We start from the raw sequence: 16,576 nt of genomic DNA on the forward strand, positions 1-16,576 counted from the left end.
CCCAGAAATGGTATCAGGACTGAAGAGGGCTGGAATATACATTCAGACAAGGTTAGCAATAAAGCTACAGAATCCCAGCATGACTGAGGTTGAAAAGGACCTCTGGAGGTAACTTATCCGTACCCCTCTTCAGGCAAGGTCACCTAGAGCAATGTTGCCCAGGTCCATGTCAAGATGGCTTCTGAATATTCTCAAGGATGGAGACTCCACAACATCTCTGGGCAACCTGTGCCAGTGCTCAGTCATCCCCACAGCAAAACAAAAAGTGTTTCCTGATGTCCAGACAGGCCCTCCTGTGTCTCAGTTCGTGTCCCTTGCCCCTGGTCCTGTCACTGGGCACCACTGACAAGAGCCTGGCTCTGTCCTCTTTAGACTCCCCCTTCAGGTATTTATACACATTCATAAGATGCCCCAAGCCATCTCTTCTCCAGGCTGAACAGTCCTGCTCTCCTCACAGGAAAGATGCTTCAGTCCTTTAATTATCTTCATGGCCCTTTGCTGGACTATCTCTAGCTATGTCCAGGTCTCTTTTCTACTGGAAAAGCCCAGACCTGGACACAGCAGTCCAGATATCTCACCAGTGCTAAGCAAAGGGGTAGGATCACCTCCCTTGACTTGCTGGCAATGGTTTTCCTAATGCAGCCCAGGATACTATTGCCTCCTTTGCTGCAAAGACACAGTGCTGGCTCAGGTTCAACTTGCTCACCAGGACTGGCAGGTCCTTTTCTGCAAATCTGCTTTCCAGCTGGTCAGTCCCTGGCATGTACTGGTGCATGGGGTTGTTCCTCCATTAGTGCAGGATTGCGCACTTCTTGTTGAACTTCATGAGGTTCCTGCTGGCCCATTTCTCCAGTCTGCTGAGGTCCCTTTGGATGGCTTCCCAACCTTCTAGTCTATCAGCCACTCCTCCCAGCTTTGTGTCATTACGGTACGCATCTGGCAGATCATTAGTGAAGATGTCAAACAGGACCAGACCTGGCCTTGACCCCTAAGCTACACTCCTAGTGTACGCACCACATACCAGGATCCACAGTACACACCTACAACTAGACTTCATACCACTGGTTACCATGCTCAGCCCAGCCATTCAATCAGGTTTCTGTGTCCACATCCAGCCCATACTTCCACAGCTTCTCTGAGAGGACTTTATGGGAGATAGTGTTGAAGGCTTTATTGAAATTCAGGTAGACAATATTCACCATTCTCCTGTCATCTGTCCTGAAAGTCATTTAATTGTAGAATGTCAACAAGTTGGTTAAATGTGACTTCTCATTGGTGAATCCATGCTGACTGCTCCTGATCACCTTCTTGTCCTTCATGTGCAATGAAATGGTTTCCAGGATTAGTGATTTCATTACCTTCTCATGGATTGAGGTGGCTTGGCAGGTCCCTGGGTCTTCCTTCTTGCCCTCCTTTAAGGAGGAAGTAGCACTGGCTTTCCTCCACTCCTGGTCACTTCCATTGTTCAAGGATTGTCAGGAATGGCCTCACAGTGACATCAGGATTTGCAGGTACCTGCCTTCAGGGCTCATGGCTTTAGATATGCCCAGTGTGTCACCTGACCTGAAGTTACACTGGTTTTCCACTGAATTAATTACCAATTCAATCTTACACTATATGTTCCTTTTGCCACCTTCTTTTAACACCTCGGAGGACATCTACATGGACAGAACAAGGACTAAATTTAAACTGATGAGAGAAATTGTATTGTGCTGGGGATTGCCCTAAAGTGTTTGATTTCAAAACACAATTCATATACCTGTGAAGTCAAAGACATCTAACCTTTTGCCAGCAGGTTCTTCTTCCTCATTTTTCACAGCCATACCAATTTAATTTGCACCTCTTTCTATAAATGACCACTGTAACTCAAAGAAAGATGAATTCCTTTCTCAGATGAGTATTTAACTAGTTCTCAAGACTCCTGAATCCAAAACAATGCATACAGACATGAGGGCAGGATTTGGCGCTGGAGCATTAATGCAACCCCTTTAGTGCGTAATTCAGGTTTCATGATCCTCCTCTAATGTGTAATAGTTAAAAGAGAAAGCAGGCATAACCACTTTCGTAAAGTGTGATCAGGTTGGACACCACAGATACACTTTAGTGGGTCTCCCTCATAACAGGCTATTCACTCCTTGCAAGTGCAGGTGACTGCTCCTCCAGTCATGCCTGTGGGTCATATACCAAATGAGCCATATGGGTAGGTATAATATTTTGTTCACCAGTGGTTGAAATATTCTGTGATGCTGCCAGAGTTTCGAGTCAGAGCTCTGTAGAGACACTGATTAGGCTCTCGCAGCTTCCACTCAGACTAAAAAAGCCAAATCTGCTCTAAGGAGTCAAGACCACAGAAATTATCTTCTGGCTGGGAAAGAAACTCACTGCTATTCTGCATGCTCCATTTAATAAAATAAATAATTAAAACATGAACATATCAATTATTCATTCTGAAATATGACTAACCTGTGATTATTCTTCATTGCTTTCTTTCCTTAAAAGTGTAATTTGTGAGGATAGCTAAATAAAGCTCATTTTGAGATAGGCAATACAATAGTTGCAGACAGAAAATCTCATTCAAAATGAGTTCTTGAGATCTTTTTCCCCCTTCTCTGGCTTTCTATAGGAAAAGCACTTAAAAACAGCCTTCAAGTTCATAATAAACCGAATATGTAAGACAGCTGAAATGCATTACTACTAGGCATCAAAAAGACATGGCATCACTTGAAGTAAGCTTGTTCATCATAGTCTGAAACAAAGAAATTCATATGTTGTTTTGGATATTATCCTGTTTCTGTATAATTTCAGCTACTATTTAAATCCACATAATTTACTAGCTATATAGAACTCAGCTTTCAGAGAAGCTGAGTACCCACAGTTCCCAGACCACACCTGCAATGGTAGGAATACAAAACTTTTGATAGTCAGACTCCAGTTCTCCATTGTTTTCCAGTTTAGATTGGTATGAACCAATTTGATATTTTTTTCCTGATACTGCTAGACAGCAGCAATGAAGTGCATCTCACCTATGACTGCGGCACTGGGTTAACAATTTACAGTGTTTGTGTAGGCTTGTTTTCTAGCCACTGAAGAAGGATGGTACTGTCACATCTTAAACAGATATTGAGTGGGTGGGTTGAATCACTCTGGATGGAGATGGATGAAGTGAAACAAGATGATTCCAATTCCTATTTCGTGATGTAAAGCTACTGTCACAGAACCAGAGACCACAAATAGTTATTTGTACTCTTTGAAAGTACTCTTAATTGTTATACTTGAGTATTATATGCTTCTTCTTAGAGGCCTTTCATTTCTGGGAGCACTCTTGTTCTTAACAATGTAGTGTTTCAGGACAAGTATCGGAATATGACCGAGACTACCTCAGAAAACAACCAATGCCTTTGTAGAGAACTTCCCAGTTAAAGCTATTTGATAATCCTCCTACACTTTACTGTTTCTATTTCCTGCATATTTCTGTCTTTAGGAAGCAGCTCAACATTGCAGAAGATGAAGAAAAAGAGATTCAGTACATGTAACTGTGGTGGTGGTTTCATGATTTTACTTTGTTCTCTATCCAAAACTATTGAGATTGTCAAGGCTTAGTCATTTAATTTTTACAGTCAACAGAACTGACATTTGGTTTAAGGTTGGTTCCTTCTAGTAGAAACTCCAGTCTCACCAGAAGGAGCATCTGGGAACTTTTCACATGGAAGACTGTTTCTGCAAACTCACTCATTCCATTCAAGAACTGGACTACGAAGCTGGGGTCATTGATCTGCACTATGTCGATGCTGAAAGCTTTACCACCACAGAAAGGTATTTCGTAAGAGCAGTGTGCTCATCTATAAAGGTCAGGTTTAAATGGCTGTGACCTATGTGCCAGAGAGGTTTTTCCTGGCCAAACAGGAAAGAGGAAACTTAAAATTCAACTATGCCAATTTTGCTGTTAATGAAATTGGTGGAATACCATATTTTGATCATAGTGGGATGTGCAGAGTCAACATATACATACAGGAAACTCTTTTAAATATAGTTCTGCCCAAATTATGTGCCTTAAATAAAAGTTGTAAAGGAAAAAAAACATAAATACCCCACCATTTATCATACACTATGTTTCTTTTCAGGTCTTTGTGGAAAAAAAAAAAATAATAAAAATCTTTTTTTATCATCTCATTGTTGGACAGTGAGCTGAGAACTAAACCTGAAGAGGCACTAGTGTTAAGGTTTGCTTTGGGGGTATTAAAAAGAACCAAAAAGATAACCCACTTTAATGGTAATTGCATCAAATATTACATATTACACCAATTAAAATAGTATAGTATTTTTCATGTAATGTTCATAAATACTGTAATTTCTTAAACTTAATGGAAATAAAGTTACTGAAATTATTATAGGTCTTAATATACAAAGAAACACCACTAGGTGGCTAGTATATTAGAACTAATTCTTGGCTAAGCCTTAAGTTGTATAGGTCATGTAGCCTTTGAGTGAATCTGTGCTCCAGACTGCAAGAACACCACTGTAGGTAGAACCCTTCCTTTGTTAACACATGTACTCAAGTAGACGTACTCAATTTATCAAATTGTTGCAGACAGATGCAATTTAACCTTTAGCCTCTTTTTATACGCTGCTCTTCCCTCCTGGGGTTCGTTCTGCAGTTGTTTTTGGCCATACTGGTAAAGACTTCAGCCTTTCTATCATCTTTTTTCATTTTCTTCACATTCTTCATCCTTTGACAACTTGCTCTGGCTCTGCTTAACTTGAAATCCTTAACTTACACAGCATTTGAAAAAATGATCATGTGGATGAAGTTGCCAAGCCATTATCCATCATATTTGAGAAGTCACGGCAGTCCAGTGAAGTTCCCACTGACTGAAAAGGGGCAATAGAACCTCCATTTTTAAAAAGAGGGTAGATTTAGGTTAGACATTAGGAAAAAATCCTTCACTGTGAGGGTGGTGAGACACTGAAAAAGATTGCCCAGAGAAGCTGTGCCTGCCCCATCCCTGGCCATGTTTAAGGCCAGGCTGGATGGCGATTGGAGCAACCTGGTCTAGTGGAAGATGTCCCTGCTTATGGCAGGGGGGTTGGAACTGGATGATCTTTACAGTCCCTTCCAACCCAAACCAATTCTATGATTCTATGTCCACCAAAGTCTACTTCCCTACTCTACCATTCTCCGTCTATAATTCCAGTTTATTCTGTATAATAAACCAGTCTGTTGTTTCACACTACATGTGTACAGTGCACAGTGCTGCACACCACAATTCTGCTATGGTTACACAGCCAGTGGGAAAGGGCTACAGAAATGGAAATGGAGAGCAAAGTTAAAGGCAGATCATCCTATCCTCCCTCTCTACAGGTAATTTTCTACCAACTTTGGCAACTGACAATTTATCAGTGAAGTTTCATGACCTCATACAATTCCTCCTTTTTAACCTCCCACCTACAGAGTACTTCACCCACTTCTACCACTTATCCTAACTCCTATAAATAATTCTGCTAACAAATTTACTACAGGATTTACTGAAAATAGCTGGCACTTTAACAGAATAAAGTCTATATCATAATGCTAACATAGTTTTTAATATACAACTGTAAACATTGTGTCCTCTTCCCAAGATACTCCTTCATTCTCTAATAACCTTCTGTTCAGATTTTTGGAAAGAGTTGGATGGATATGAACCCAAGGACCATTACCCATATTCGAAGGACACATTCCACAACTAATTTTTAAAAATACAATTAAGTCTTAAGGCTTGGTTTTCTAGCAAAATGAGTTTATATCAGCTGTTGCTCCTGCCTTTTGCAGTAAGGTTTTACTTTGTTAGCCAGTTCCTGTCCCATCTGACAAGCCTCAAGATAATATTAAAAAGCTAAATTGGCGGGCAGATTGAGGGAAGGCAGAACACGCTAACTTGGATGCTTCAGTGAGGGAAAAGAACACAGCATGAGCTCATCCCATGTTAGAAATCAGAGTACCTGCATAGGATATCTAACTGTAGACACAAACATGAGTAGAGTCTGGCTTCACTGGCTTTACATTATCACAACTGTTATTTTGTGTGGTGCACTGGACAGCACGGACACTGCTAACTAGTAGAAACACAGCACAATTTCACCATGCTGCTGTGTCTTCATGATGACATAAATAGATTTAATAAGCTTTAATAAGAGCATTTGCAATACAAACTGAAGAGGAATGTACCCTTTAACTGGGAAGATTACTCGTTGAGAGCAATTACTAGAAATATTTACTATACATCTATAAATGTGTAGTAGTAGATCAGTCTAGCTAGTTTTAAGCTATTTCCTAGCCAAGACAGAAGTCAAGCTTTATGCTGCCTTGCCAGGAAATGAGAAGGTTGCTAATTGCCTAGCCGTCCTCTTACACAGGCTGTGTTATCTTGGTGAAGAGCTTATTTACAGCTAGGTTTTGGAGGTTTTTGTTGTTTTTTTTTTTGTACCAGCTCTTACGCACTCGCAGAATGTGCTTGATTTTGGGCAGAGGCAAAGATAATGTAATTATTCTGCTGATAATGTAACCCCATATGTATTCCTGTAATCTTCACATTATAAATCCATCTGCCTTAGATTTTGGAAGCTACAAAATGTAGTATTAACCTTTCAAACACTTAGTGTTTCATTAATATTTGATTGGCACATAATAGCAACTACTACATTAAGATTATCTAATTCTTATGTGCATATACCAACAGAAGGCTAGGTTGCTAATCATTCTGCAGAATCACAATATACTTCTGGTATATAAATAAAATAAATAATAAAATAAATAATAAAACTAACCAATTTATTTTCTATTGCATATACATTTAGTCAAAGACAGGGCAAAGAATCCTGTGGCTTTGGTATACATTTCACATATATTCTTACAGCGCATTTGACAAAAGTTATCCCAATGCATCCTTCTGAAAGCAGCAACAGGAGTCGCAGAATCCTCAGACATGACCATCTGACCCTTAAAACACAACAAATGCACTAAATGGAATAAAAAGTAGTATCATCTTAGTTAATACTGCTCTTCCCACAACTTGCTCTATTTTGTTGCTTATTTCTGTGCCTCACAGGTGTTCAAAAAGGGTAGTTGTATCTTGCTTACCTTTCATCTGCATTTGAAAGGAATGTGCCAGTACAAAATATATGGGCTAAACCACTTGTCAAAGCAAAGCAAAGAGTGTGAAGGTCATTTATAAATGGACATCAGCATTTGTTTCTCTGTTGAAATAACTGTCTATTAGGACACTTGTCATTTGCTGGTCTCCCTTCCCACCACAAAGGATTTCTAAGACTTAAAAGTGAGGCAGGAAAATTTGATCCATCCCAAACTCCTGATTTAAAAAACCTACTGTTCTGGAACGCTCAATTTTAAATATCTTAGTAGGATTTTATTTCAGCAGACCTGTATGCATGTACTCTTGTGGTTGGGAGGGTGAGGAAAATGACAAAAAAAACCCCACATACCCACCCCAAACCTGCTATGTCTGCTCTTTCTGCAACGGAAGAGTATAACACCTTCCTTACCACCAAAAACAAACACAACGGCCAAAACCAGCCATCAGTAACTTCTAAAGTCAAATTATTTTTCAAAAATATGGATTTCAGAAAAATAATGATGTACTGCCTCAGATCATACTTATAGTCTGGATCCTTTCTGAAGTAGATAACTTTGTCCAAAAGAACTCCTGTCTAATTCAAGAACTGCTGTGTAGTTCATAGGTTTGCACAGCAAACATGGGCAAAACTTCCTTTTCCTTGCATCTTACTAGACTGCTTGTGCAATTTAGCTGTTATACATACCGGTCTTCTTTTATACACTAGGTATATGAAATGTAAAAGGTTGACAATCAAAAACACAGAATTCCAGATCATTATGTCCAAGGCACAACGATAGAGTGTTGCCCAAATGATGAACAATACACATCCTGTAAAAAGTAAAAAAAAAAAAGTTAAATTTCACTGAACAATAAACACATTTGTACAAAGCCATCAAGAATGTGTCCACTGTGTGTAATTATGCCGAAAAGCAATATATTCTATAAGCTTTACCACAGCTAGGATCTGTGGATCAAAGCGTGCAATGGTAGCAGAACTAATCACTGCAATGGTACAAACAGGCACTGCGAGCAGGTTGACAGCAGACTGCAGTCCTATTGCACGGGACTGCAATACTGAAGCAACAATAATTCAGAACAGCACTGGGGAAAGCATAAAGACACACCCCACAGTGGTCTGTTACTAAAATGAAGCAGAAATGGGATGGGGAAAAATTGTATCTTAAGTACAAAAAATAATAATTAAGCACATCATAAAACTTTATTACCAGTATTGCATTAATTTGACAAACAAGAGCCTAGAAATGAATGCTTGCTGTTCCCATCAGCAATATTCATATCAAACTATTGAGCAGCAGTTGCACAAAAACCACCTAGAGATATCCTTTAAAATTTAAAGGAAGTATCATTACTGTATTTTGACAAGGTCACAGCAGGAACCTGAGCTCTCTTGTAAGACATCAAAGAGAAAATTTCAAATGCTTACTCTATTTTTGGTTGCTTTACTTTGAATAATGACAATTGCTTTAGAAGATAAGGCATGCTGGATGATTAAGGATTCTCTTTTTAGCCTACAAAGACAATACTTATCAAATGATAGATTATGCATCAGCGAGTCTCTCACAGATAAATGTGAGCTTACTACCCAATAGAGATGGCTGTAGAGGTCACAGATATATTTTCTCTTAAGTTTCATGCAAAGACAATAAGGAAAAGGTGCCAAATCAGTGTCCCTTCCCCCTTTTTCCCTGAAGATGACACTGAATTCATGGACTCGATATTATCTATTCTGTCTCAGTTGCTACCTGGCCAGGCAGCACTTACATATGGATCAGAAAAATCAAATATGGTGACTCTTGATCAACTGGTTAATTAGACTACAAGGGATGGGAGGATATGAGGTCAAGAAGTATTGAAGAAGAGCAATATTGTGGAGCAGCACAGAGGTGCGGCAAGGCCAAAGCAAAGGGAACAGATTGCTAACAACCGGGCTTCATTACTTATGCTGCCCAGAGTAAATTTGCTTCTAGCTGCCACCTCAGCTTGCAAAACTCCAACTCTGTATCTGCTCAAAATACAAGACCCACAGATCAAAGTGGCAGGCCAGCGAGCGCACAGCTCCTTTTGCTTTTAAAACAAGAACTACAAAGATAGAAGGTCTTGGAATGCTCAGACCTTTGGTCACCAGTACAGCCTATTAAACAAATGAGCATTCTCGCTTAAAAATACTTAGGCATGCCCTGTGTTGTGATACACTCGGGTTTATCTTTCTTAAAACACTGTACTGATTTACTACTCTTCCTTTGATCATAAAGGCCTTGTCCCAAAGTACGGGAGCTTTGAAATAGCTGTGGGACTGCAAGAGTGTTACAAATGAAACCACTCTTGCTCAGTCTCAAGCATGCCAAATTTAGTTGTTCTTCTGAAGTAAAATTTTGGTGTCACAAGATGCCTACAGCGGTGGAATAAATATGACTGACTTCAGAGTAACATAGACTGCATTCTGTATCAAATATCTGCACTTCTAAACTGGCAATGAAAATAACCCTAGTGACCCACAAGGGCCACATATTTGAACCCGCATTCAAAGAACAGATGGGCTGACATCAAGCTTTCTAAGGAAAACCTACTGCAGTCATAGTAAGCCAGTACACCAGCAAATACACACTCCCAGTACTTACTTGAAACCTAAAACTAAGGTCTTAAGGATACATAAACTTAACTAATATGTGGAATTTAATGAATTTTAATCAGCCAGTCACCTCTGAAGTGAACAGGGCCCACTTGTTTCAAGCTGACATCTTCATAGGTTTGAAACTGTAAGTTACATTTCTGGGAAATTTTAAGAACCTGGGCACACACAGCCATTCTAGAAAAGGTATGCCAGGGTCAGAAAAGGCCCCCACTTACACCAAAACCACCATCAGCAGAGTACAATGAACACAAATACAGGCTGCAATTTCACCATAACCTGAAGGGACCAGCTGGTCATGAATTGCTATTTCTGTCACAGTAAGGTCACAAATCTCTCCAGAATAATTCTCCTACCTATGGTCAGCAGGCCTCGCAGAAAAATCATGTGAAAATTCAGAGTAGTTGGAATAATCAGTCCAACTGCAAAACAAGTATTTGCCACGTGGAAAACAAGATGATGAATCTCCTTCCAATTTTCACATGCAGTCTCATTAAAAGGCACAAGGGTGGCGTTTTTTAAGTCTGGAATAAAGCCTAGCGGAGTAATAGTGAGTGGGCTCATTACTGTAGTATTCATCTTTGAGACTCCTGCAATGAGACAAAACAGAAAATAAAATCACTGTCCATTAAACTGAAATATACCAGACATACACCTGGATTTTAGGGCTATTTTCTTTCTTCCCAGGATATATTTTGCATTATCATTCATGGAAGAAATTTTACAAGTGCTTTAAAAGGGTAAGTTAGATCCATAGTTCAGTAATGCTTTACTATCTTTTTCACTTAAGTGCTATGCTTGAAGAATGGTACACTTCAAAATTTGGACTGTATGCACACAAACAGTGCTGTCTGAACACTACCTCCTATGACTGTCACTGCTCAGCAAAACATACTATGTATTCTTCCTAGCCCTACGCAAATAAAAAAATCATATTCTGATCTACCATTTACTGAATAGGTCCACCATCCCAGGCAAAGTAAATGTTTAACAGAACTTAACAATCTAGATGAGAATTGACATAAAAAAAGAAAAAAGTTTATGTAGTGCAAGTCTCCTTTATGGCATTGTCCTGGGTTCAGCAGTAGCAGTCATTTTTCCCCTTCTTGGTAGCTGGTGCAGTGCAGTGTTTTGACTTTCAGCTCGGGAACAGAGCTGATAACAAGGATGTTTTGGTTTGGCCAAGGACTTTGTGAGCCTCATGCTCTGCCAGGGAGGAGGGGGAGCCAGGAGGAAGCAGAGACGGGGCGCCTGACCCGGGCTAGCCGGGGAGGTATTCCATACCACAGCACGTCATGCCCGGGGTGAGGGGTAACTGGGAGTGACCCGGAAGGACAGGGGTTTCCGGGTGGAGCTCGTTTCTCTTGGCCGGTGGTATCGTATTCTCTTCCCTTGTTATTTTCCCTTATCATTGTTGTAGCTGATAGTAGCGGTGGTGATTTGTTGCTGGACTGTTTTTGTCTCAACCCGTAGGAGTTGCACTCTCTCGATCCTCCTCCCCGTTCCTCCGGGAGCGGGGAAGGGGAGAGCCCCGGTGCGGGGAGGCAGGGGGAGACGGACACGGACCTCGATTGTTGTCAGCTCGGCACCACTCACTGGGAGTGAGTGAACAAGCTACCTGACTGGGTTTAAACCACGACAGTTCTTTTTGGCGCCCAACGTGGGGCACGAAGGGTTGAGATAACGACAGATCTGACTGGATTAATAGTCACTCGTCACAATGCTGATTTATTGGCTCTCAGAGTTGTTTTGCTTGATCTCACAGCTTCAGAATGTTGTAACTTACGTAGAGCCGGTATTTGCTGTGATAGTGTTTATCAAGTGTGGGGCCTGGGCTAAGGTTCTTGTCTCACTGTGCTTTATGGCAATGGCTTGTAATACGGGCGGGCTCCAGCAGCAGGGCGGGACGGACGTGGCCATGGACTTGTACCTGGCCGTCCGGCTGCTCTTCACCGTCCTGGCCCTCACCCTACTCTCCATCTTCGTGAGGCTGCGGGGAGCTGAGGGGGAGCGGCCCCGGGAGCCGGCGGCTGCTGAAGCGGCCCGGGAGAGCGGCCCCGGGGACCAAGCGGAGGCGGGAGCGGGGCCGGAGGCCGCGCGGGGACGGCTGCCGGTGGAGGAGGTCGGGGCGGTCGAGGAGAGGAAGGAAGCGGCTGCCGAGCAGCGGGAAAAGGCGGCGGAGGAGCCGAGCCCCGCGGAAGAGCCGAGCCCCGCGGCCGAACCGAGCCCCGCGGAAGAGCCGAGCCCCGCGGCCGCGCCCAGCCCCGCGACGGCCGAGAGCATCCCCCGGAAGCCGCCCGCCGAGCCCCAGGAGGATGCAGGAGACCACGCAGCATTTCCCAGTAAGGCAGAGGAGGAAGAGCTGGACTCAGGAAAAGGGAAGCTGGCGGTGGGAGAGCCGGCAAGCACAGCAGCTACACCAGCCCCAGTGACAAGTACAGCAGCATCAACTGAGAGTTCTGAAGGTTTTGAATGGCCTTTGGGCATCCTTGGGACCTGCCTGCTGATTGTGATGGGGATCAGCATGTTGGCACACACACAGACTGTGTGCTACCCACAACCATTTTGTCTGATCTCAAAAGTTAAGCAGAGTCAGGTTTGGGTCTTGTCTGGGGTTAGACAACGATGTAGGGGGACCAAGAGGTTTTCCCCAAGGCTGGACAGTCATGAGTGGCAGGGTGTGTGGGACAGTATGGGCAAGTATCTAGTCCACTGGGCCCCTCCAGTGCTTTGGAAGCATCGGAGATGGAAGGCAGCTGTATGGAGTCCCCAGCAACAAGCTGAAGAAACTGCTTAAGGGGACAGTGAATTATTTTAAGCCTGGTGGGCCCATGGCACTTCAGGCCATCAGAGCAGAGATGCAACACAGAGATGGACTCATGATCGAGGGGTGGACTTAGCAATGGACACTATTGCCCAGGTTATTCACAAGTGTGAACACTGCACACAGTGTCTCCTGCTCTGGAAGACTGTTACAAGAGATGGAGCCTGACATGGACCAGATGGACGCAGCAGCTTTATAGCTACTGGTCCATGCACTAAGATAAGAGTGATGGTATATTGAAAATGTGGGATCTGAGCATGACGTGAATGGTATGGAATAAGGGGTGGATAATGTCCTGGGTTCAGCAGTAGCAGTCATTTTTCCCCTTCTTGGTAGCTGGTGCAGTGCAGTGTTTTGACTTTCAGCTCGGGAACAGAGCTGATAACAAGGATGTTTTGGTTTGGCCAAGGACTTTGTGAGCCTCATGCTCTGCCAGGGAGGAGGGGGAGCCAGGAGGAAGCAGAGAAGGACACCTGACCCAAACTGACCAAAGAGGTATTCCATACCACAGCACGTCATGCCCAGGAGGTAACTGGGAGTGAGCCGGAAGGGCTGGGAGACTGCAGGGTTGGAGGAGGTATCGGTCAGAGCTTGGTCGGGCTGGGGGGGCAAGTTATCGGTCGGCTGGTGGTGAGATGATGTATTCTCTTCCCTTGTTATTTCCTTTATCATTATTATCATTGGTGGTAGCAGTAGTGATTTGTGTTATACCTTAGTTACTAAACTGTTCTTATCTCAACCCGTGGGAGTTGCATTCTTTTCGATTCTCCTCTCCGTCCCTCCGAGAGCAGGGGGAGGGCAAGAAAAGGGGGGGAAGTGAGCGAACGAATTACCTGACTGGGTTTAAACCACGACATACAAAGCATACAAAGTCATTCTTCTAAATAAGGAAAGGAAAGTCTTAAAGGAGAAACACGTGCTGTTTGGTTGACTGAAAAAAAGGCAACAAACCATACAGAAATGAAAAACAAAGTCTCACCTTTTGCCTTTCTTGCAGGATCATTTGGAGATCTCCTAAGCCACATATCATCTTGCGCACATTAACAGAGTGGGCAAAAAACAATAATTCCCAAGCCACTTATAAGAATGGTAAATAAAAATTATCATTTCTCCTCCTAGTTGATCAGATGCTACTAAATCAGAAAAGGAGATGCCCAGGATGCTAAGTTATGACAGGGTTGCTACTCTTTCAGGAAAATCACTGGTCTACCTAGTATGAGTGAGTTTGCAAGACCTGTGGAACTCCCGGAGAAAACAAGACCCATTAAAAAAGTTGACTTCTAATCTAAAAAACACAGGTTTGTTGTTTTGTTTTTTTTTTTGTTCTTGTAATAATGAAAGCAGCATATTTTCATTTCACACCAATTGAAAGGAAAAAAGATATCTGTGGGCAAATATTTTCCTAATACAAAGTACAAAATTCCTATTAAAAAGACACTACAAAGAGAAACTGGAAGACTTCAAGGCACTAACTTTAAAATCTTAAGAGCTAGTCTGTTTAGGGAACTGCAGCCAGTGTTACAAGCACTCTAGAAGGTGTTCTCAACCCAGAGCAGTTCCCAGCCAGAGGAACATGAATGTTTAGACTGTTTGTCAGATACAGAGGAGAACCCCACCTCCAGCAAGGCATGTATGGTCTCCCACTGCCACAGCAACAGAAATTACATGGAGTTTGGCTTGAGTGTCATTAATTAAATACATGCATGTGTCACTGAGCAAACAGGCTCTGCAACATGCAACATAGTGGGATTTGTGTTCAAGTAAATTCTGTAGAGACAGTGCATGTCCCTGCTGTGTGTGCTTGCTGTCATGTAATTCATCTGCTCAACAGATGATTTTGAGTCATGGTTAATACACTCAGTATCTCCTGCTGATTGGAATACTCTCTACTACTCGAGTGCTTCTTGGGCTGTAATTTTGATTGCTTCATCCATTCTTTTTATCACTTTCCCTCTCCCCTCAATTATTTCTGTGCAAGACATAAGTAAGCTGGACTGAAATTCTAAAATTCATTAGTCTTTCAAACCCCTGTTTAAAGTACTGAGAAGAAAGAAATCAGAAAGAAAACCTCAGCCCTCTATTAGTTCCTCTTTGATGCCCAGAACCTGTAATAGCTAAGGCATGCTACAGAACGTGTAGAGGCATCTTGCAGGATCAAACACCAACATGGAAATAGTGCTATCCGTATCTGGATAGAATTTTTTTTCAAAGAAAAAAAAAAAACACCAAAACCAAACCACCACCTAATTCTTACCAAAATACATAATCCTTTGGTTTTTTTTAAAAAAAAAAACAAAAACAAAAAATTCACTTTCCTCTTTTCATTCCTACATTAGTTATTCACAAAGGTTAATTAAAATGTGGGGGTTTTGGCATAAGCAAATTATACATGAAATTGTTACCAATAATCACGGTAACCAAACAAATTCACAGTCCAGGTACCACACAGGCACCATCCAAACATGTTCCTATTTTCTTTCAGCTCTTTGGCTTGAATTTAGAAGTCAAGGCATGAGAGCAGTTTCACTGACCTGACAAGGCTGCTTGCACCCATAGCCAAAGTGGGAGCCTGTATGAGGCTGCAGGACTGGCATTTTAATGTGCTCATAAACAGAAGGTAATTGATAACTGGGGAACTGTGTTTGCACTCACCTTACACACATCTCACCATTGTGCTCCTGTGGTTTTCAAACAATACATACTCCCTACACTGGAACAGCAGGATCTCCAGACCTTTTACAAAAAGGTATCAGCAGAGTTTCTACCTACATTCAGTCTTCCACTGCCAATAAAAGCACCATTTAACCTGTCAACAGAATGAGTACAGACAACCAAACTCACATAGAACTACAGAACCAGCTGTAAGTCCATCAGCTCATGTTGAGATCAAGATGGGCTCCAAGAAGTAAATTCAGCTGCATCTGAATGCAAATTGACAAAGCTTTCAGATGCTTGATTTTTTAATAACAAAATTTTGCACTGCATTGCTGGGAGGTTAGAGGCTACCTTATGCTTTACAACTTGTAAATCATCACAAATTTAAGACTGGAATCCAACAAGCCAAATTAACAGCACAGCACATGACAGTCGCATTCTTCTCACACCCCACCAAAACACCACTCCCCTCATTAGCCACGGATATAGATGCCTCAAACCACCAGCCATAAACTGGCATAATGGGAAGATGTTTCTCCAACAAGTGCTGACCAAGTCATTTAAAGCATCCACCGCTGTATCAACAGGATGTTCAATGCTTCTGAAAGCCTGGACCGCCTATTGTGTTGCCTAAATTAGAACCCAGGAACCTAAATCGACCTAAATCTACCCACCTCCATTTTTACAAACTTTGTCTTTTAATACCTTGAAGTCCTTTTATTAATACATTTAACTTACTACTCACACACAAACATTACAGCGGCACTAATGTACTGGAAAACAACAGAAAGCTGCAGAAATTCTCTGTTATGATGGTATTTTAAAGCTGGCAGAAACAGATTGACACTATCTGCAAAATGACACAAGGACACCTGCGACCCTGGCTCTGAATTTCAACTAGGGAGGCTGCTTGAGAATCAACAAAAAAAGGCAGGCATGCAGGGTTACAAGCTGTAACCTGAAGTGTTTGTCCACAGGTAACACCAGAAAGACAAATACTCAAAGACTCAAAGTAACAGCTCTGTAATTTTTAGATTATTACTTTACTTCCAACACCTACTGTTGTCAAATAATATTGAAGAATTAGAAAAAAATATCTGCTGTTCCACAAATGAAAAAGCAATTGTCATTTCCTACCCCCGCTACCTCACAGAGCCAAAGATTAAGTTTTTAAGTACAAGCCTTTAAAACTTTAATTTACGATTATATCTACTAAGGAATAATACAGCGCAGGACTTTGCGGTCTCATGCTTAAGTCTTCAATAAATTAAGACATGTATTAATATCAGGAGTTAAAAATACATCCAACAGTCAAATAATTTTGGAAAAATTGGG

At 41.9% G+C, this 16,576-nt stretch overlaps 1 protein-coding gene across 5 annotated transcripts in view; it reads right to left on the minus strand.

Annotated features, from left to right (window-relative positions):
- Nucleotides 1–16,576, minus strand: part of BVES (blood vessel epicardial substance) — a 59,788-nt gene that overhangs the window by 14,559 nt on the left and 28,653 nt on the right. For all 5 annotated transcript variants that reach the window (XM_062624459.1, XM_062624499.1, XM_062624467.1 and 2 more), the window contains exons 2-3: nt 10,119–10,352; nt 7,816–7,940 (exon numbers count right to left, since the gene is read on the minus strand). In XM_062624459.1, the coding sequence (XP_062480443.1) occupies nt 7,816–7,940; nt 10,119–10,341 (348 nt within the window). In that variant the 5' untranslated portion in view covers nt 10,342–10,352. The remainder of the gene's footprint in view (nt 1–7,815; nt 7,941–10,118; nt 10,353–16,576) is intronic.

Source organism: Pezoporus occidentalis, unplaced genomic scaffold, assembly GCF_034315485.1.
Source record: "Pezoporus occidentalis ecotype Australia unplaced genomic scaffold, CSIRO_AGI_Poc_V1 ctg109, whole genome shotgun sequence".
In the NCBI taxonomy this organism is placed as follows: Eukaryota; Metazoa; Chordata; class Aves; order Psittaciformes; family Psittacidae; genus Pezoporus; species Pezoporus occidentalis.